The 22,401-nt window shown below is 39.2% G+C and overlaps 1 protein-coding gene across 34 annotated transcripts in view; it reads right to left on the reverse strand.

The window, feature by feature from the left end:
* Nucleotides 1-22,401, reverse strand: part of MAGI1 (membrane associated guanylate kinase, WW and PDZ domain containing 1) — a 674,091-nt gene that overhangs the window by 112,885 nt on the left and 538,805 nt on the right. For 18 of the 34 annotated variants that reach the window (XM_003309855.7, XM_520680.9, XM_009445792.5 and 15 more), the window contains exons 4-5: nucleotides 11,959-12,165; nucleotides 3,659-3,860 (exon numbers count right to left, since the gene is read on the reverse strand). In XM_003309855.7, coding sequence (XP_003309903.1) covers nucleotides 3,659-3,860; nucleotides 11,959-12,165 — 409 coding nt within the window. Of the gene's footprint in view, nucleotides 1-3,658; nucleotides 3,864-11,958; nucleotides 12,166-22,401 lie in introns of all 34 variants that reach the window. The other 16 variants (XM_054680761.2, XM_054680759.2, XM_009445790.5 and 13 more) reach the window with 1 other exon arrangement.

Consider the following 22,401-nt stretch of genomic DNA (forward strand, 5'->3'; position numbering starts at 1 on the left):
TGATTCTCCTCTAAACCTCCTCTGACACCACACCAGTGGGGAGGAAGAGGGTGTTTCATTACTGCCAGGTGGGGTGGAAGTCCTGAGTTCCTTCAAGTGGTCTCCACTAAATCTATGTGGAAATAAGGGGAATTTCCTTACTGCCTGGATGCAAAGTGCCAGCTCTACACTTGGCCTTTTCTGACGCCACCCAGCAGGGAGGTTTCAGCTCCTAGTCCCACAGCCTGTCAAGCTTCTACCCTTGGGGCGTAGCACCACAGGTTTTTCTGCGCTGTTGCTGGAGTAGAATGGTTGTTGGATAAAAGTTTTCTGTCTTGTAGGATGCCCCTTTCCTGATCCTTTGGCTAGAGAGAGCAGGCTTTTATCAGGGCTTTATTTGCCTCTATCTGTAGGCATTTCTGGGTTGCTGGCTCTTTAGCTTTAAGTCTGGATAAATGGAGTAAAACAGAAAGGGAACTCACCACCTAGTATTCCTTTGATCCCATGCTCCCTAGCCAGTCTGTCTTATTTGCTCTTCCTTTCAAAGTCTTCTTATGTTTGTTTTCTATACAATGCCAAAGGTTTATAAATCCATGCTTGATTTTTTAATGTTCTTTTAAATTTCTACTATTTCTTCAATTTCCCAAAAACTATAAAACAAATGTGTATATATTTGCATGTGAGTGTACATACACGTACATGCATAAACAAGGTAGATCTGGTTCTAATGCGGTTTAATTTGCTATTCAATGGAAGATATCCTAAAAAGAAGTGTTTCGGAATGAAAAACACATGAAAACAAAGTAACAAGTATATATAATTTAGGCTAAAATATAAATGATATGTATCTAATCACTTAATATATATGAAATTTGATAGTTGCAGCCCAAATCCCATAATTATCATTAGCCACATTTTTGTATAAGTTTTCTACTAAACTTTAGGTAAATGAAACATTGGCTTCACATCAGCTAAAACCTAAGTTATAAAAAGTAGGCAAATCACTACATTCTCTTGTAAGCCAGCCATAGTTTAGGAGGCCAGCATCCTGCTAACCATCAAGATATCCAACTTCCCTTTTTCCAATATATCAAGTCAGTCTTGAACAAAATTACTGGTACATTCTTTTCTAAGAATCTGAGTTTCACAGATTATTCTGTACCAGGAACACCTATTATCCTTCCCTTTTCTCAGCGTAATTCCTCTTTACTAATGTGACATAATTTCGAAGGCAATTTATTGCAAAAGCTAAGTAAAAAATCCTGTTTATGGTTGGCAACCATTTTTATAACAATGTTTAAACTCCTCAGAATAACCACAGACAATGATGATGAAAATGGTAACAATAACGATAGTGATCACTAATTAGTACTAGCCCAAGAACTTTAGCTTCTCTATCTCCTCTAATTCTTACAACAGTCTGACAAGGTAGGTACAATTCATAATATTCAAGTCCTCTTTTTATATATATGTATAGAAAGCTGAGATGCAAGAAGTAAACTCAAGTTCCTAAGGTCAAATAAATTGTAAATGATGGAAACAACATGACCCTTTAGTTGAGCTCTTAACTAATACACTTCTTGACTCTCAAGAAAAGACTGCTTCTTTTATCCTTATCTTTAAAAAGCATTTGTCATTAACATGAAGACAGAAACATGGGTTGTCCCCTCCCTCTGGCTGGAAAATAGCACAGAAGCTCTATTTCACTTATCTCAGAACTCTTCCCGGGTAGGTTCTCAAAGAGGGTATTCTTTTTTTTTTTTTTTTTTTGAGACAGAGTCTTGCTCTGTTACCCAAGCTGTGCAGTGGTGCAATCTCGGCTCACTGCAACCTCCACCTCCCAGGTTCAAGTGATTCTCTTGCCTCAGCCTCTCAAGTGGCTGGGACTATAGGCATGCACCACCATACCTGGCTAATTTTTGTATTTTTAAATAGAGATGGAGTTTCGCCATGTTGGCCAGGCTGGTCTAGAGTTCATGACTTCAGGTGATCTGCCTGCCTTGGCCTCCCAAAATGCTGAGATTACAGGCGTGAGCCACTGCACCCGGCTGTCAAAGAGGGTGTTCTGAGATCCAAGCCTTTTCTCTAACTCTCATATGTTTAGAAAAATCATACTACCTAATTTTCATTGTTTTTTCTAATTATAAAACATATGCTAAGTATGTCAGGCTTGGTGACTCACACCTGTAATCCCAGCGCTTTGGGAGGCTGAGGCGGGAGGATCACTTAAGCCTGGGAGATAGAGGCTGCAGTGAGCTATGATCATGCTACTGCACTCTAGCCCAGGCAATACAGTGAGGCCCCATCTCAGGAAGGGAAACAATATATAAATAAATAAATAAATAAATAAATAAATAAATAAATAAATGTGTGTATACACACACACACAAAGTATAAAAAATTCACAATGCATATCAATGAAAAATGTGGTTAGAAAGTAAGTTATTTACTTAACTCAAACCCAACTGTTAATAGATACTTCTAGAACTTTCTGTGCCTAGAACTTGATCTACATATTAACAGAAACAAATGTTCACAGAGAATAGATGTAGGATATGTGTGTATACATGCATAATTTGCAAAATTGAGATCCTTCTCATAGTTTTGTGCAATGTCCTCCCCTTTGTTATTGTTGACTTAACAGTAGATCAATTTCAATCTATACGAGTATAATAGATGAATCTGTGGTTTTTTTTTTTAATTTAATCAGCCATTTTCTTTTTCTTTCTCAGTGGTACATTAAAACATGGTGAATCTCAATGATAGGATAATAAAGTCAAAATACTGCATTTAAAAACTGACTACTGTTGGTTAGGAAAACCACATTATCTTAGATTTTCCAGAATGGTTTCAAATGTCGGCTTTTTTTTTTCCTTTTCAGAAAAGCTAGTATTTACATTTTATAAATCTGAAAGACTTTCCTGTCTGTCTGTTCTCAAACCTAATTCATACACCTTGCACCATGTAAAAATATTAACTTGCGCATTACAGACCTAAACACAAAATGTAAAAAATGAAAATATTTACGACTCTGTGTTAGGCAAAGATTTCCTAGCTACTACAGCAAAAGCACAATTGACTAAAAAGAAAACTGATAAATGAGACTTTATCAAAATTAAGATTTTGATGGAGACAATGAACAGAAAAGCCAGACTTAGAGAAAATGCATACAAATCACATATATGATAAAGGAATTATATCCAGAATATATGAAGAAGTCTTAAAACAATAAGGACACTGTAGTTCAATTAAGAAAAAAAAAGCAATATATTTATTTTTAATATATTTATTTTTAAATATATTAAAATATTTAAATATATTTAAATATTTATAAATATATTTAAATATTTATTAAAATATTTAAATATATAAAAATATATTTATTTTTAATGGTTAAATATGCTCTTTGAATATTATGTTATAATTTCTATATACCATAATTTAGTTGTCTAAACCTTTAGGGAAATGATTAACCTTATGCTTCCTCAAACTGTTGAGAATCGATAAGCAGATAATAATTAATTACCTTTTTATGCAAAACTTATTAAACCTTATTAAAAAATACCATCAGTGGGTGATCAATCCCTTAAATGTAATTTACATTGGCAACTGCTAGACAGAGGGAAGGAAGGGAAAAGAAAGAGAGAGAGATTTAGGTAGAAATAATGGTATACTTTACTCTATAAAATAGACTTCTCCATTTTCAGTATAGGCCATCTCCCAGTTTTCAGGTAGAGGACCTAAATTATCCTCTGCAGAAAGAGGTAGGTATTGAGGGAACTTCTGAGAAGGGTCCGTGATGGGAGCAGCGATGATGCTACTATTCACAGGTGGTAATGCTGTTTCTTGGAGAGTGTGCTCGTCTTGTTCACCAGAATCGGCTGCTTAATCATGTGAAGAGGTGAGAGAGAGAGAGAGAAAAAAAAAAATGGTATTCAGCAATCATACCCCATACCCGGGAAGTATGCAACTATACACATCTATATTCTTAAATGCTCTTATCCTTTCCTAATTGCTGGCCATTAACTCTTACTTCTATTTTATTTAGATGTCTGTGCCTTAATTAGAAAGCATCAAAATGATCAATGAAATTTATTTTACTTAAAAAGAAGGGGGAAAAAATCCCAAGTAATGCATTGCTCACAATCCTGGAAATGTCAAAGAAGAAACCAATTCATGACTCAAACTCTTAAACTAAGAAGGCCATCAAAACACAGATGGATCTGCACCCTCATTCCATAGGTATCATTTGATTTCATTAGTCAGAAGATGTTTGGGCACAAAAAAGTATCCAGGGTGAAAACACAGACACAGTGGCATTACTATCCACTCTTGTATAAATGATTTTATAAGTTATTTTTATATTTGTATAAATATTTTTGGTAGACACTGGCAAAGATCAAAGAATGGTTAATTAAGCTGAAACGTATACAAAAGTTTAGAATATGGAGAGAGCTATACCAGTGAGTCAGGTTGGAACCTCTTTTGAAAAAGTTATCTTCCTGTGAAAACCAAGAGTTACCCCCAGAACAGTATCATGTGGGTGGACTGATATGACTTGAGTCTTAAAAGAAGGCTCGAAATACTTGAGTCTCCTTGCCTTCTTATTAACTAGAAACATCAGGGGTGATGTCATCAAAGTATCCCCGAATGGCATTATTGACATTCTGGTTGAATTTTTATAGAGGCCGATGATATTAAATGTCAATCTCCACGGGGCTTTAAAACTGAATAATCAGGGTATGTAGTGAATTTCTATCTCCCACAGTAATTCTGTAGACATTTCTGATTTAGCAAAAACAGAGTGAAGAATGATAAAAGGCTGTTTTCAAAGCTTTCTCTGATGAGAAGCTCCCAAAGACACACATGAGAGTAAAGGTAATCTGAAAGCTGGATGGAAGACATGCCAAGCCTACTAAACTACCACCACCACCACCAATAATCTACCACCCTTGAGGAGGCCGCCTGTAGGTATTCCCAGCCCTGCATCTATTTGCTCTTCTCCTGCTAGCACCACTCAGGTATCCGTGTGGTGCCCCTCCCCACTCCAGGTCCACATGGTCCAGGACGGGACCTACTCCTGGCTCTATATCATACTCCTTGCCAATCAGGAGTATTCTACCATTTTTGTCTTTGTTATTAGGTCAGGAATAGGTACATGATCTAAGGCAAACAAATTTGAATGTCAGACATGGAAGATTTACTGGAACCATGAAGCCAGAGGTGGTCGCTTGAGGCTGGAGCCTATTTGCTAATAGGCTCTCATGCTGCAGGTGCTGGAGCCATCTTGACAAAGCTTGACATGACCTGCCAGAGAATTAAGTCCACACAGAGGAAAGGAGAGGTGAAAGATGAAGAAAGTCATCTAATATCCCTGACTGAGCCTCTGATCTCTAATTTCATACTTGAAATCAAGGATGCCCCTCATTTTGTTTGCTTGAACCCCCAAATTCACTTTCCTGCTTAAACCAATTTGAGTTAGTTTTGCAACTTGCACCCAAGAGTGCAGATTAATAGATCAACTATAAGTAAGGGAACAGAAAGGAATTAGGCCAACATAGAAGAAAAATTTAGAAATGACTAATCAATAACAAAATAAATTCAAAACCCGGCAAGAATTAAAGGAGTCGCCTTTAATTCTCTAGAAGCCAACAAAGATTCATTTCTGGCATATCTTTGGAAGGTAGACTTTTCACACTTAAGTGCATAAAAGAATCACCTGGAGAGATTGTTAAAATGCATATTTCTGGCTCTGTCCTCCAGGAAACAGGTTTGGGGTAAGGTTCCAAAATGTACACTTTTTAAGTACCCAGGTGATGAATATTCAGGTGGTATAATAACTACATTTTAAAGACAAAGACACTAAGAGTTCTCCCATGAACTAAAAGAAAAAATGATGTAGAAAACCAATTGTTTAAAAAGTTCTAATTTCAGTTGGGAATTACTTTACCTGCTTCTTGGTTTGAACCTGTCATTTTCCAGAATCACCAGAACCTCCAGCTCTTAGGACAGGTGTTGCCCTGCCGCCAATGAGCAGAGAGTGGTGCAGTCTCTGGCTACACACTCCTCCGTGCACCAGTGCCAGGCCAGAGATGCAAATGAGACGTGTAGAGAGTGGGTCTAGGCTGAAGGGAGCTGGGCACTCAGTGCCAGACAGTTTGTGCCCTGGAGGAGAGTGCACCTGGGGTTGCCAAACTTCTGATTTTTCAAGACAAGTTGGAAATCTGTATTTTTATGTAAAATCTCCCAAGTTTTCAATCTTAATTTCTTTAAAAAATAATGCAGTATGACATCAGTGAAAAATGAAAGGTCATGATTACGGACACTGACCCTGGAGCCACACTATCCGAGTTTGAATCCTGGCTTTACCATTTACTGATGTGGGCAAAGTACTTAACCTTGTGTGCCTTCACTTGCTTAGCTGGAAAATGGGGACAAAAACAATCTCTACTTCACGGGGTTGTGGGGAGGATTAAATGGATAAGGCGCTTAGAATAGTGTCTAGCACATAGTGAGCCATAGTAGGTAGTTGCCAGCAGCAAAAGTACCTCTATCTTCATCAAAATTATGATTAATTTTGTCTTCAGGCCAGACCTGTCCCCCAGCCTGCAAATACATTACAAATAGGTAGAAGAAGGATAGGTTATAACATCAGACCACAGATTATAGTCTTGTCTGCTTCTAGCTGTGTGGCTTTGCCTTTCTGAGCACATATTTCTCGACCTGTAAAATGGGCACAATGTACATGGCATAAGAACAGACTTAACACATGCAAAGTGCCTGGCACCTGGGGCATGCTCAATGGGTGCTTGGGACTGAGACCTCTTATTGCAACTACAACTGTCCAAACTCGGTGACAGCCTTTTCAATTAGGAGGCAGTAAACTGTTAGGATGATAAGGAGAAAGAATAATTTCATTTGAAAATTTTAATTAATCTATTTTAATAGAAACTGGATATAACAGGAAAAGGGTAGTGCCACTACATATGAAATGAGATGCACTCAATTTAACACTGAGTGTCTACATGTTTACAAAAAAAAAAAAAAAAAAAGTCCTGCCAATGTTCCCAGACAATGCGTGAAGATGGAATATTAGCTCTCTGGGAAAATCTCTTAGTAATTTTAATTTCCTGGAGGAAAAAAAAATCCCTTCAGCAACGAGATCTTACTTTAAATTATCCAAGTATTTGTTTTTATTTTATATGCTTTCCATATCTTCTTCTCAGCTCAACAGAATCTGAATCTCATTCTCTGAAAGAAAATGGAAAGTCCAAAAATGAGCTGCTGGCACAGACACACGGCAGACTCAAGAATTCACAGCCTTAGTCATGGTTTTGACTCTGACACATGCTGTGATTTCAAAAAAATCTTTTGTTGGGCATGGTGGCATGTGCCTGTAATCCTAGCTATTTAGGAGGCTGAGGAAGGAGGAGTGCTTGAGCCCAGGAGTTTGAGACCAGTCTAGGCAACATAGTGAGACCACATATCTACAACAAATTAAAAATTAGCCGGGTGTAGTGGCACGTGTCCATAGTCTCAGTTACTGGGGAGGCTGAGGTGGGAGAATCACTTTAACCTGGGAGGTTGAAGCTGCAGTGAGCTGTGATTGAGCCACTGCACTCCAGTCTGGGTCACAGAACGAGACCCTGTCTCAAACAAACAAACAAAACCTTTCATTTACCAAAGATTTAGGAGCACAGCCACCACTTTCTTACTAAAGGTTACCAGTGAATCCAAAGAGGACAGGTAGAATGGAATACTGGAACAAGATGGAATGGGGAGACAGGGAACCTGGTTTTCCCATTGTTCAGTGGTGTAACAGGTACACAGTCTTTCAGGGTTCTCATCTGCAAAACTGGGAAGGTAATATATGGATTGCTTCTCTCTCAAGATTTTCAGGAGGTTTATGGAATACACGTAAAAATCGTTTGTAAAACAGAAACGAACATGAATGACATTTTTATTAATAGTAAATCAGAAGCTTCCAAGCATCTATACACACACACACACGCACACGCACACTCACTCACTCTTGGGGACTTTTCAAGGTGACTTCAACAACATAAGCCAAGTCAAAGAAGATTTCTGAAGCTCGTTTTAAATTATACATGCTTTTAGGTTTATGTGTATCTCCCACTGTGTACAACCAATCATGATCTCTGAGGCTCCATAAAGCTGACGAACTTGATTTAAAACACAAATAGCATACTAGGTGTGCACTCAGGCTGTGGAATCAGACTTTCTGGGTTGCAGTGGCAGCTCTGACCCTCCCTCACCGGTTTTGCGATACTGGACAAGGTATTTGACCTCCCTGGTATATGCATAAAGAACTCAGCAAAGTGCTTGCCATATAGTCCATACTTGAGAAACATTAGCTCTTATAGAAATGATTGTCTCTTAACTTTCCAAAGCAATGCTTTATCACTCTCTACCAACAAAAAAGAAGTGTCAGCAACCTAATGTTTAAGAATATCAGGGATTATTGGGAAAAAAAAAAGCCTAGAAACATGATTAAGTAATGTTTTGATGTCTCTCAGAGGTGTTCATGAATGAATCTGTTACTTTTTAGTTGTGGTGATTTGTTACACATTTTCTTTCTTCTTTCTTTTTTTTTGAGATGGAGTTTCACTCTGTCACCCAGGCTGGAGTACAATGGCGCAGCCTCGGCTCACTGCAACCTCTGCCTCCGGGGTTCAAGTGATTCTCCTGCCTTGGCCTCCTGAGTAGCTTGTATTACAGGCACCCGCCACCATACTCAGCTAATTTTTGTATTTTTAGTAGAGATGGAGTTTTACCATGTTGGCCAGGCTGGTCTTGAACTCCTGACCTCAGGTGATCTGCCCGCCTCAGTTTCCCAAAGTGCTGGGATTACAGGCATGGGCGACCATGCCGGCCCTTGTTACACACTTTCTAAGTTGTCTCTAATAAACACAATATTTTTGCAAAAGTCTTTGTTTGTGTATATATCTGTGCTTTGGCCAACAGTGTAACTCTACCTTCATTAAGCCCACATAGGAAGTGTTCTTTCTCAAGGGCTCTTTTTAGGTCAATAATTTGGGCACAATTTGTAGAAGACTGTCCCATTGCTTTGTGTTCACAGTCAGTTCCATGGTGAGCATCTGGGATGACTGCTCACTGTTCAGCTTCTGCCTTAATCAATGACTGCAGAAAGGAGGGGTGGGCTGCCTTCCCAGATGCTTCTGGCCAATAGGCTCCTTGATCTTTTGTCTGCACAGTCCCAACGTTACTTAGGCGTCTTAGTGAGACATACCTTCTTCAAAACACTCAAGCAAAAGGCAGCTAAGATAGAAACAGCAGCAAGTTATTAAAAATATCCTGGTAAATATAATATTTAATGGCTTCATAATATTTCTACATTTTGATATGATGCTCATGCCTTTATCATAGCTGGCCCAAGCAGAAGCCGACACCTCATTATGCCACTGTCACTTTACATGCAAACTGGCTGGTGGATTCCTATTTAATGTGGTTCGGAACACAAAATGCTTTGATACCACTAGTTTCACATACTTATGGACTGGGTAGTGATAATTATTTGAAAGATTTAGCATGAGTTAGTGTATGACACATTGTCAGCTGTCGCAGGTATACTGTTGTAAGTGAGGGGACAGTCAACATGCTCCATACATTGTGAAGAGGTCCCATCACGTCCATATCTCAAGGCCACTTTTTCCTCAGTGCACCCTATTGGCCTTCTTGGTATCAGACAAGAACGTGAGGAACACAATCAGGTGTCACCTGGCTTTCTGTTTTGTGTGGAAACTAATCATCAGACTGATTTTGGCCATGATGATCTGGGCCCACAAGTTGTTCTAAGATGCCAGGATTTCAAGTGGGGATTTTATGAGGTCAGATTTTCTGAGGCATGGCTTCTAGAGAGAGAGATTGATAGTAGTTAGAAACAGGAAATTGCATCTAGACTTACAGTAAACTACCTCTACTTTGTTCCTTCTTTCTACCAAAAAGTCTATTTAATAAATAGAGGACAAATACAGGCACACAAGCTTCTTGGGGACCACCCAATCTGCTTGGCAGAACTGTTTTGCTGCACACTACCCTCAAAGTCTTCTGTTTCTGTGACCACAACTATGGTTTAGGTGATACCATGATTTGCTATTCTTATTATCAAAATATCAAGGCATTAAAGTATGAGATTTTTTGAAAGAAATGTTAACATGTTTCATGATCTGTTTTCATTTTGGTAAGGGCCACTATAAACAGATGAAAGATTCCTAAATGAATGAAAACAGCTGATTTCAATTAAAACATAGGTACAAGGTGGCAAATTTCTTCTAGATATTACAACTATTGGGCAGGCACTGGCCTAACCCATTCTAATTGAGAAAATAGAAATTTTCATGGAGTCAAATTCATACAGCTAAAAGGGGAAACTCAGAAATGATCCAATCCTAGCGAGTCATTTTACATATGGATGAGTTAGGCATAATGTTTCTAAAAAGACAACTACCAAGAGCCAAGCCAGGGTAACAAACAAATCTCCTCTGTCTTTACCTAACACTTCTTGCACAAATGTTTGGCTATCCTACTGCTATGACAATAAACTCATCCAAAAAATTTTATTTCCATTTGATAAATTTTAGTCCTCTGAGCTTAGCTAATAAATTTTTAAAAACCTAAGTGAGGCCCATACAGGTTGCAAACAGCATTCATAAATAACAAACTTTTCCTAAATATTCTGTTAGAGTTGGTAGCACAGGGGAAAACAGTCTACTCATCTCCACCTTCATTGGGGCTGATGCTAATCAAACAATGACCAAAGTATGATAATGTGAGAAAAGGCCACTATGGGAGAGGATAATCTCATATGTTGAAAATGGATAACTTATTCATGGCTATAACTCTAAAATATTAAAGGCAATATTTAAGTACAGTAACAACAGAAGAAACAAGGTGTTCTTCTAATCCACAACACTGTAGACTGAAGTTACTCCTATCTTACTCAGCTGTTACATTTGGAGTTACTATGTAAGGTCAAATCTTCGTATAGTAAAAAATATTCTTGAGCTCTTCTGGGTCACTGCACTAACCCAAGGAACACGCAACATTATTATTATTATTATTATTATTTTTTTTTTTTTTTTTTGAGACAGAGTCTTGTTCTGTCACCCACACTAGAGTGCAGTGGTGCAATCTCGGCTCACTGCAATCTTTGCCCTTCAGGGAACACACATCATACCCTGTGAATGGTACCCCCTGGAGTTGTGCAGTACTCAGCCTGTATGGCCTTACCCAAAGGCCTTGTCCTTGAAAATCCCTTCATAAAATACAACATACCTAAGCTCGGAGGTAGACAGCCCTGAATATGGATAAAATATATATAATACAGTCAGTAATACATAGGCTATATAATATAGAATGCATATATAGATATAATGTTAGAATGTTACTTTTCCATCTTTCTCCCTTTTAAGGCATATAGCAATTTTGCGTAAGTTAACTGAACACATAATATCCTTCCATTATATCTCTGCTTTCAAAGATATAAGAGGATGCTGCTGGCCTTCTATACAGCATCAACTGACATTAAACTGATAAAACACATTCTCATATTTTGCTTCATAGCAACCAGCCATAATGATAGAGATGCTGCAAGTTACCCCCACCAAAAAAAATCAATGAACAAAATACAGGTATTTATATACATATATCATTTTGAAGAGAAAGAAACCATGCTGATTTCTCGTTTGCCTTCTTCATACATTCACCCCCAGCTCCTTTAAGGTATTCTGATGAAGTTAAAATATTCCTGTAAAGGGGCATGAAAAGAAGACCAGGGAAAGGACCATCTCTTCTGCAAGCACTGTGTGGTCCAAGTTTGAATTTTGGCGACTCTACAAAATCCCTCTTGAGAACAGCATCCTTTTCAAAACTCTATGCAGAAGCCTCCTTGTCATCCCTTCCCCAGGTCCATTGAGGGCAACATGGTCTGACCTTTACCTGTAAAGCTGCTGTTCATTTCAGGAACGTCATCCTCCTCCTCATTCTCCGCATGGACTATGCCAGCATTTTGCATATCATTGTAGGACTTGGTTCGCTTCGGGGTCGACTGCTTAGAGCCAGACTGAAGGCTGTGCAAGGCATCCGTCGTGATCACTTTCCCACTGACTGGCTGGCTAGGAGGCTTGGGTGTCCCATAATAGTTTCCTAGGTGATGGAGAGACACATTTGCATGTTTCAAAAGGAATACTTTGTGTTTTTTTTTAAGACTTCACATCCAAATCTCTAGGCACATTAAAAAAAAATTAAACTAGAAAACCAGAACAAACTGTATTTTATTTCTGGAGTGGGTTAGAAAAGATGTCTTTCCTATCCAGCTAGACACAGTAATTTCAGATGGGAAGAGGAAAGCTGTATTGTTTTAGTGCAAAGAACCTACTAGGGCTAAAAACAAAGGAGGCTATGCTGAATAGTAAACCTTCCTTCTCATTACATTTGAATATCAATTGGTCATCTTTTTACATATATGCACCAGCATAATGCTGAATCCAATTTAGAGCAAGCCTCACAGAAGATAAAAAATTCATTACTGCCGGCATCCTTACAGGCCTAAAAAGTTGAGGTCACTTTCCTTTAATAAGGGGACTCGTCAAGAGGGAACCAGGGCAATATTTAAAAAGGAGGACAGTAAACCCCACGTGGCGCCTCTTTAGCTGAATGGCAGGCTTGACTCTCAGAGTCGTGCGGGGTAGGAAAAAACCCTTGCCAAGCTTTAACAGAAAACCCTGTGTCAATGGTGGCACCCAGTATGGGTCACTCTTCCAGTAGTGGCCCATCTTCACTTTCAGCCACTCTTTCCCAGTTTGATTTAGGTCCCACTATAGTGTGCTATGTGACTCTCACTTATACATAAATAGATTTTTACATTTTAATTTTTTTATTTTAATAGATACGTATATTTTTAATTTGCCATAGAGAAATCTCACTGGTAAGTTATGATAGCAATATAAAGTTTGCCTTTAGAATTTAAGAGAAAAAGCAATACTTTAAAAAATTGACTTATTTTTCACTTGAAGTTTAAAAAGACAGTTTTATATAATAAGAAATTAATCAGCTGAATACATAATAGGGATGGTAGTAATAAGAGTTTCCTTTTGAAAAGTTAAAAAGTAAGCCATTTTTTAAAAGTTATTTTAAAGATAACATTAAATAAATAATACATGTTCTCATATGAACAAAATCATAAAGGGTGGTTCATCAAGATCAAAGTTTGAAAAACACAGTTGATAATCAATAATATTCAGTGGCTACATAATAAAAGACATCAACCTTAGAATGCCATCGATCCATTTACCACTTCACATCTTTTAGAGTAAGGCCAGGAAGACAGGAAATGATTCTGAGAAGCTGAATCAATCCTAACTAATGTTTGTAATTCTATGCTTAGTAAAACAGAATTTGTAAATAATAATAAATCCTGTACACACTGTATCTTCCCAAGGATCCAACCCCATTGTCTAACCTCAGTACATAGTTACATAACAAACACATTTTATTACACAAGCACCAAAAAAAAAAACCAAAAAACCACAAAAGGAGACGGTAATAGCCTGGTCTCCATGAGACATACAGATAATAAAGAATTTGCTTCTCAGCAGGGTACAGTGGATCATGCCTCTAATACCAGCACATTGGGAGGCTGAGGCGGGCTAACCACCTGAGCTCAGGAGTTCAAGACGAGCCTGGGCAACATGGTAAAATCCTGTCTCTAAAAAATATACAAAAATTAGCCAGGCTTGGTGGTACTCTCCTGTAGTCCCAGCTATTGGGGGTGCTGAAGAGGGAAGGATTTCTTAAGCCTGGGAAGTCAAGGATGCAGTAAGCAGAGATCGTGCTACTGCACTCCAGCCTGGGTGAAAGAACTAGATCCTGTCTCAAAAAAAAAAAAAAAAAAAGTGCTTCTATCAGGCTTTATTCTTATAAATAAGGTTTCTTTTTTTTTTTTTTTTTTTTTTTGAGATGGAGTCTCGCTGCATCACCCAGGCTGGAGTGCAATGGCACGATCTCAGCTCACTGCAACCTTCACCTCCCAGGTTCAAGCGATTCTCCAGTCTCAGCCTCCCAAGTAGCTGGAACTATAGGCATGCACCACCACGCCTGGCTAACTTTTTTGTATTTTTAGTAGAGACGGGATTTCACCATGTTGGCCAGGTTGGTCTGGAACTCCTGACCTAAGGTGATCCACCTGCCTCAGCCTCCCAAAATGCTGGGAGTACAGGCGTGAGCCACCATGCCTGGCCAATAAGGTTTCTTTTTTAAGATAAAAAGTTTTAAAATTTTTTAAAATGTTTTTTGAATCATGAAAATTTATAGAGATACACACCCACTTTCTTTGAGAGGAGTGTAATACTCTGTATCAGCAGGAAAACTCAACATACACATTTTTTTAAATGCAGTACATGAAAGAGCATCACGTTCAAATTTGAAGGGTGCCAGGTAGAAACCTGATACGCACATTCTGGTGGCTTATACTCAACTCAATCATTCAAGTGTTTTCATAGGAAGTAATCTATCCTTATCTTCAAAAATCTTCTTTCAGGTTTCCAACTTACAGGCGCTAGAATTGAGTCGAATCAGCTTGAAGAAAGGCATCTCACATGTGTCTTTAGGGGCTAACACTTGAGCAAAGAAGAAATTAGCACGTGTCAAACAAGAAATGCACTTAATCTTGCATTTCTACAGTGGTTGTATCAAAGGATGTCTCCTGCCTTCATTGAAGGTGTAAGTAACTAGGCCAAACTGTTAACTTTCTCATTAACTGAAGACTCTTTAGTGAAGTTTAGGAAAGTACGATGGTTAACTATTTTAAAAATAATCTGCATAGTGAGAAAAAAAGGAGAGAGACAAAGCTCTAATGAATTTAATTTTCATTCCTTAATCATTATTATATGACGACATCATGTACATTTTCAAGTTAGATGTTAAATTAAGGCCAATGTCTATAAATAAGAAACTTCTACTGAAAGATGTGGAACCCCTCCCTCGTAATTTTTATATGCATAATTTCCTAACCATATCACTCAGTTTCAGTGCCATTAAACTGAAGTAGCATTCATAAAATTATTAATCACTTAAAATCAATGAAAACTTCAACATCTGCATTTATGGCAGAAATAATAAGTGCTTGGAAAATAAAAATTCCACTTAACTTTGACAAATATGTGTGGATTTTCCATTAGGTACCTACCCTCACTTTTCAAGTTCAAAATCTTTCTTAAGTTAATAAATGATTAGCAGATTTGTTAATGCAATTACATACAACCCAAAACAATCCACTTGTTCACAATGGTTTCCTGTTTCTGAAAATTAGTTTAACATTGACTGGAGGCAGATAAAGTAGATAATATTAGATTGAACCATATGAAATTGCTGTTGTAGAAGATATAAACTGTCAAACATAAGCAATTTCACTGGCTTTAATCTAATGAGTGGCCCATGAGCAATACTGCAGAGCCTTGGCACACCATATCATGGGGTAAAAGGCTTGGAAGAGACAGCTCAGAGTTGAAAGCCCACTACTACTAACTGGCTGTGTGACTCTGGGCCAGTCTTTGTCCTCCTTTAACTTGGGATTCTAAGAGAACCTAGTTTACACCTAGAATAGCTGTTAGGAAGACAAAATGAGACGGTCTGCCTTTAACCTATGCTGAAGTCTGCCACTATGGTGAGGGTAGATAAATGCTACCTAAAGTTGCTATCACATGTTTTCAGTCTTTAAAATGACACCCATACTACATTGTTTTGAGGATCAAAGAGATCATGTATCCAAAGTGCTGCACATGGTAACTGAGCACTAAGCAAGCAAACCTGTCAATAACCAAATAACCAAGTCTTCTAACACTCAGTCTCTCTAGTACTTTCTCTGTGAAATGGGAATGGTAGCACCAGCTGTAGCAACTTCATAGGATTATTGTGAAAATTAACTAATGCAGAGTTTTCAAAGGTACTCTGTAAACTATAAGGTGTTAAATATGAGATAGTGTTATTATTATCCAAATCTCTCCACTATTTCTTATTTCCCATACTGAAACCTACAACCTTTACAGAAAAGTTTCTGTCTAGTGGTTTTCTAACTGCAGAGTGTTCAAACTTTCATACAGCACTGTTTTAAAATAATTTGGATTAGTGACCAACATTTAAAATTAGAAAGCTTCTAGTTAAGTCTGGATTCTCAATGCTGTTTGACAAACTGTAAAGTCTGGTTCCAGGGACTCCATCTCTTATAGGGGATGTTGAAAAGCAAGTATGTGTCTAAAGCCAATTCACATGAACATACTAAATCAAGGATTTCTGCAGAGAAATTTTTGCTCCTCCTCTTGGTTTTGCCTGACCCTTGACAGACAAAGATCTTGGACCCCATCTAGAACAGTGCCCTCAGGCTACTGCAATGCAAGGGCATGGGCAGATACAGGGGCATGAGCAGAGGCATGAGTAGATGTAAGAAAACCTTAAACTTCAAAAAGTCTTCAATAATTCACAGATTAGCCTTTGAGTGAATTGATTTTTGGAGAGCTTGCTTTCGGCCCTGGGCTTTTGGACAAAAACTCTGGCTGTCTTATTTCAACTCTGGCTGTCTTATTCTGCTGTGAACTGCCCTTACCATGCAGCAATGGGCAGGATGGGTCATGCTTGCTCCAGTTTGCCACAGTCACCAGTGGTCTTCTTTGCCTCTATGTACCCTCTTACCTGACCTGTCTGGCCCCTCAGGCATTTGAGTTCATGACTCTAACCTTCCAGAGAGTATTCCACCTTTGCAATGGTTTGCACTCTCATCACAATCAAGCAAAGTCTAGCCACAGCAGAAACACAAACCTTACAAAGTCTAGCCATGTAGAAACACAAACCTTACAGACAGTATGCACGACTTAACGGTATTAAATAAAAATCATCTGAAAAATTGTAAGTGATTAAAAACTTAATTGGGGCTATCACTTGGCAGGCTGCACAGTGTCTAGGAGCCGTGAGGCTGATTGTCCCACAGGCTCTGCGTTATCCAACACACGTTTCCTGCAGTGGCTGGGCTCCCTCCCAAGTGGAAACTTGTTCTCTCTGCTGCTATTTTCAGAACTGGTTCTACAACAAAACTCAACAGGGAAGGTAGCCAGGGAGGAAAGCTGAGGGCAAAGGAGGACTTAAGAGGAAGCCACTGCTGGCCTTAATTAACAAGCAAAATCTCTGGCCAGGACAAAGCCAAAGAAAATATTTTTCTGACACACATTTAAAAATTAATAGGCACTGCAAATCAATTTTTAGGACTTTATAAAATATTTAAGGAGGATTGTAACCCTGGAATTTAAGCTAGGACGAATCAAATCTGTATGGTTTTCAAATTATACAAATTTACTATTCATTCATTCATTTCCTTACAGAAAACCTTTTTAATGCCAGGCATGGGAAATACAAAGTAAAAATTGGACTGAAACACGATCTTCACAACCATTCTATATGGCATACATCAGTTTTGTCAAGCTTCAATGTGCAAACAATTAAATTACATTAAGTAATGATCAGGGTGGGCCTGAGATCCATGGATCACTGTTTGTGTAGCAAAGCCATTTGGGACAGAGAAAATCATTCCTCTTTTGCAGATGACAAACATAGAGGCCCAAAGTGGCAGAAACGCCTGCCATGGAGTTACATGGCTAGTTCAAGGTAAATGGGGGTGGGAATTGCGGGTACTTGTCTGTCTTCTTCCTATGAGACAAGCTTTTGCAAATAAGCCTGAGAACAGGATGGTAGTGACCACCTATGGCTGGGAATCTACAGCATGCATTTTCAACAGGGGCAATATCACCCCCAAGGGGGCAAAAATTGTTTTCTTTTTTGGGGGGGAGAGAGGTACAAAAACCTTACTCTCTTTATGTATAGTGCAAATATGTATAGAGTACATGAATACATGGACATCCAGCATATCTGATTTTGCCTTGGCCTCAAGGTCCTGAGTGGTCTGCCCCATGCCCACTCTCCAAGCACTTGTCCTGATTGCCTTCACCTTGTTCTTTTCGCTCTGACCTCACTGGTTGCCTTTCAGCCCTCAGAATGTAAACTATGCCCCCTTCCCCCATCTCACGCTCTTGCACCCATTCCTCCCTCTGCTGCTCACCCTGTTACTACCTGCTCATCCTCAGCAACAGTATCTCTGACCCCACAGACTAGATCAAAGCTGTCCTTATCAGTTCTTATATGTTCTCAAGGAACCACATACCTCCCCTTCCTAATGCCCTTTATTGTATATAGCAGACTGTTTAATTAATCAGTACCTGTCTTCACCTCTAGACTATAAACTCAAACAGGCCAGGAGCCACATCTGATTTTGTGTACCGCTGTGTTCTCAGGCCTGACGCAGTGCCAGGCACATACTATTACCCAGTAATTCACTGCAGAATGAGTAAATGAATAAAGGCAGATAGTGCACATGACTTCCAGCCTGGGATCCTCCTAAAAACCTGTATTGTGGATCCAGTTTTTAATAGCATGACTCACAACACTTTCTTTCCAGTCCGTCAATTACATTTGAATTACCAAGATCTGCATCACTTCGCTTTGCTACTTGCTTGCTCAGCACATGATAGTTCCTTCATAAAACTGCAATACTTTCTTTTTACTCTTCCTTTTCCTACCTGCCCCACCCTACAAAAATAGGATGTTCATGCACAGAAGGACAATAAACCACTGTTCTATAATTAGCAGTTTGTTCTTGCCAGTGCCATTTGGTTTCTAATACAAGACCAAACAGGACAACATAAGAGTTTTACGACCCTGAGTGAGGTAAGGGACCTCTCTCTCTTCAGCCTCACTTCACACAGTATAAAGACAAAAATCATGGCAACCTAATAGGTTTTTGTCAAGATTAAATTAGATAATGTGTATAAAGCACCCAGCACTGTGCTTGGCACAATGTTAGCCTATAATCAACTCTGCCAGTCTGCAATCAGGCCTGATGTTGTAGACAGATAATAGGGTTAATGTGTAAAAGAGTGTATTATCACAACACATATTCAAAGAACAACATTTTTTAAAGTTACCTTTATCGTGCACATATTAAGTGTCACTATGCATATATTCACTTACTCTAATCTTTATAAACAATCTTACACAAAAAAAGGCATCAATATTCCCATTTTCACATAAAGAAACTGATATTTACACAAGTCAAAGATGATGACTGGCATTTAAACACAGATTAGTCTGTCTCTGACATCTACGCTTTTAACTCCAGGAATATTTGGGGATCTCTAAGCAGGGAATTAAAGAAAACTTCACCAGCTCCCCCCATCTTCATAAGCAGAAGAACAGCCAATTATAGCACAGATTTCATTTGGTCACTTTCAATATCAACAGAAAACATTCTACGACAGAGTTTGCCAACAGAGCTCATCACAACAGACTGCTTCTAAGGCCTGCCAAAGAACAGGACTCTAGACAGTCTCACTTTCTTTAACCAGAAACAAGAACTCTCTTCACCCCTATTTTATCTCTGTGTCCCCAAAAATTATACCATTGGCAGCTGCCTTTTTGCAGACCTTCTAGGAAGCAAAACAATAACATTATTGAATGCTGACATCCTCTTCCCAATTAACATGCAGAAATATGCAACCCATAACTCCAATTTGAAATGTCACCCTGGCACTGCACTTCTATGCTGAAGGAAAACCTTTGCAATGCTCAAAGTGTATAATCAGCCTCTTCTACCCAGAGGCATTTGTAAAACAGCCATGTCTGGACCCCCACCCTCCACTGAATAGTTCATCCCTTGTAAACTCTCTCCTAGAGAAGTCCCAAGGGCTGGCTGAGGCAGTGACCTGTCTTGCAGAGCAAAAATGTCAACAGAAAAAAAAAGAAAAGCAAGGGAAAAGGGAAATGGTTCAGCTGATTTATCTTAAGCACCATATCAAATAAATAAGCTCAGTGCCACAATTAGGAAGTTGGGCCAAGTTGGAAAGATGTGCTTATTCTTGTCTTCTTTACCTTGCTTTGATGCCAATTCTGTTCAGTGACAGAATGAGGAGCTGGTTCAAATTGTAAAGCAGAGATCAATGACAAACTCTACTAATAACTTCTATGCCTTGTGAGGGATGATAATCAGATTCTTTACATAGCCAGGAAGGGGCTCTACTCTGTTGGGAGTATAATGCTACTCTCAGCATTACAGCTGTCGGTGGATAGAAAGTTTCAGGATGGAGTCCCTGCCCCGCAAACCTACCCCAATTATAGTATTTTTTATTTTCACAAATGGTACCACTATCTATCCAGTAATAGAAGACAGAAACTAGGAGTTATCTTAGGAGGACTGTCATCATCTGTCTTTTCTACCTCGTTCTCACAATAACCAATACATTAACAAATTCAGCTTTTCACATAAATATCTCCAGATTCAGCTGACTATTTACCACCACCATCACCAACGTGGTTCAAAGCCAACTCCAACTGTGGTTGCCAGATGAAATGCAAGACAGGGTGTTCCGCGTTTTTATTTGCTAAATCCAGCAACCTAACTCCAGCTCAACCATCAGATCTCACTTCAATCACTACTTCTACAGAGGTACTTTTTCTTGATTCCACAGACATCCACTCTCCCTGTCTTATGGTCTCCTTTAAAGACCTTCGCACACTTACAATTGGATATTCGTTTATTTAAATAAAGTGTCTTGTTCACTAGACATTTAAGACCCATAAAGACAGTGACCACAACCATATCTGCTTTTGTTCGCATTTTTTCTTTAATGAATAAATGAATGAACTCACAAACTAGTAACTGAGGCTACAAAAGAAGCATTACTTTTCAGGCAAAGGGAAATAAAAGCATCCCAGTCCTGCAACATTTGGCCAGGCTATGTCCCTAACTCCCTGCAGTATCTTAAAGCAAGCTCTCTCTGGATTTCAGTTCTATCATCTGAAGAAACTAACTTTACTGCATTTCCAGCTGTAAAGTCCTACAACTGACCAATGTAAATCAAGCAAATATTGGGCCTGAAAGAGAATTCTGAAGGTTACTGGGCCTTGAGGCTTCACTGGTTCACTCTATTTGTCTGCCATCTTGCCTGTCATAGAATGTATCCACAAAAGAAGATCACCACTCCTCTGCATAACATCCTCTTTGGGAAGATTCAACATGATGATTCTTTTTTAAAGGAGCTTAACTCTTAAGACCTGCTTTGCTTTGTGAAGTCAGCTGGTGAGGACAGAGATCTTGCTGAGCGGGTCTTCAACCTTCCTTTCAGAAGCTTTTATTCTAAAACTGGAGCCACCAGCCATGTGTGGCTACTTAAATTTAAATGAGTTTATATTGAATTAAAGTTAATTTGAAACTTGGTTTCTCAATCACAAGAGCCACTGGCTGCCATAATGGACAGTACAGAATACTGAACATTCCCAGCATGGAAGGAAGTTCTTACGGGATAGCAGTGGTTCTAAGGGAAACAGGGTGTGCTTGCTTCCCCTCCCTTTCTAGAAGCCATCCTTCTAATCCTCTCTTGGTTCATCATCACATCTTTCTCTGTGGATTCAGGCCCCATGGCCCATGCTGATTACTAAACTCAAACACCATCTCCCAGCCTCTCACCTGACCTAACACAGTCCTCCCATAGCTTCGCCTCCTCTAGGGAGTCTGCCAAAACTAGATGAAGCTTTCTATAAGCTTCTGGAGCGCTGTGTAGTTTCTCTCAAAACACTCATAACTTTTTTTCTTTTTTTTTTGTTTTTTGAGACAGGGTCTCACTTTGTCGCCCAGGCTGGAGTGCAGTGGCACAATCTCAGCTCACTGCAACATCTGCCTCTTGGGTTCAAGTGATTCTCCCACCTCAGCCTCCCAAGTAGCTGGGACTATAGGCATGCACCACCAAGCCCAGCTAATTTTTATATATTTTTTGGTACAGAGGGGATTTTACCATGTTGGCCAGGCTTGTGTCGAATTCCTGACCTAAAATGATCCGCCTGCCTTGGCCTCCCAAAGTACTGGGATTATAGGCATGAGCCACTACACCCGGCCTACTCATCACTTTTCTTAAAATTGTTTACATTCATTCATTCATATATTACACAGAGTCTTGCTCCTGTTGCCCAGGCTGGAGTGCAGTGGTGTGATCTTGGCTCACTGCAGCCTCGAACTTCCCAGGATCAGGTGATTCTCCCACCTCAGTCTCCCGAGTAGCTGGGATTACAGGTGCACGCCACCGTGCCCAGCTCATTTTTGTATTTTTTTATAGAGATGGGGTTTTGCCATGTTGCCCAGGCTGGTCGCGAGCTCCTGAGCTCAAGCAATCCTCCCACCTCAGCCTCCCAAAGTGCTGGGATTACAGGTATCCGCCACCACGCCCAGCAAAATTGTTTATGTTTAATCTGCCTCATAAGACTGAGTGCGGGAAGAGTGTAGACTCTGTGGCC

This window comes from Pan troglodytes, chromosome 2, assembly GCF_028858775.2.
Source record: "Pan troglodytes isolate AG18354 chromosome 2, NHGRI_mPanTro3-v2.0_pri, whole genome shotgun sequence".
NCBI classification, from domain to species: domain Eukaryota; kingdom Metazoa; phylum Chordata; class Mammalia; order Primates; family Hominidae; genus Pan; species Pan troglodytes.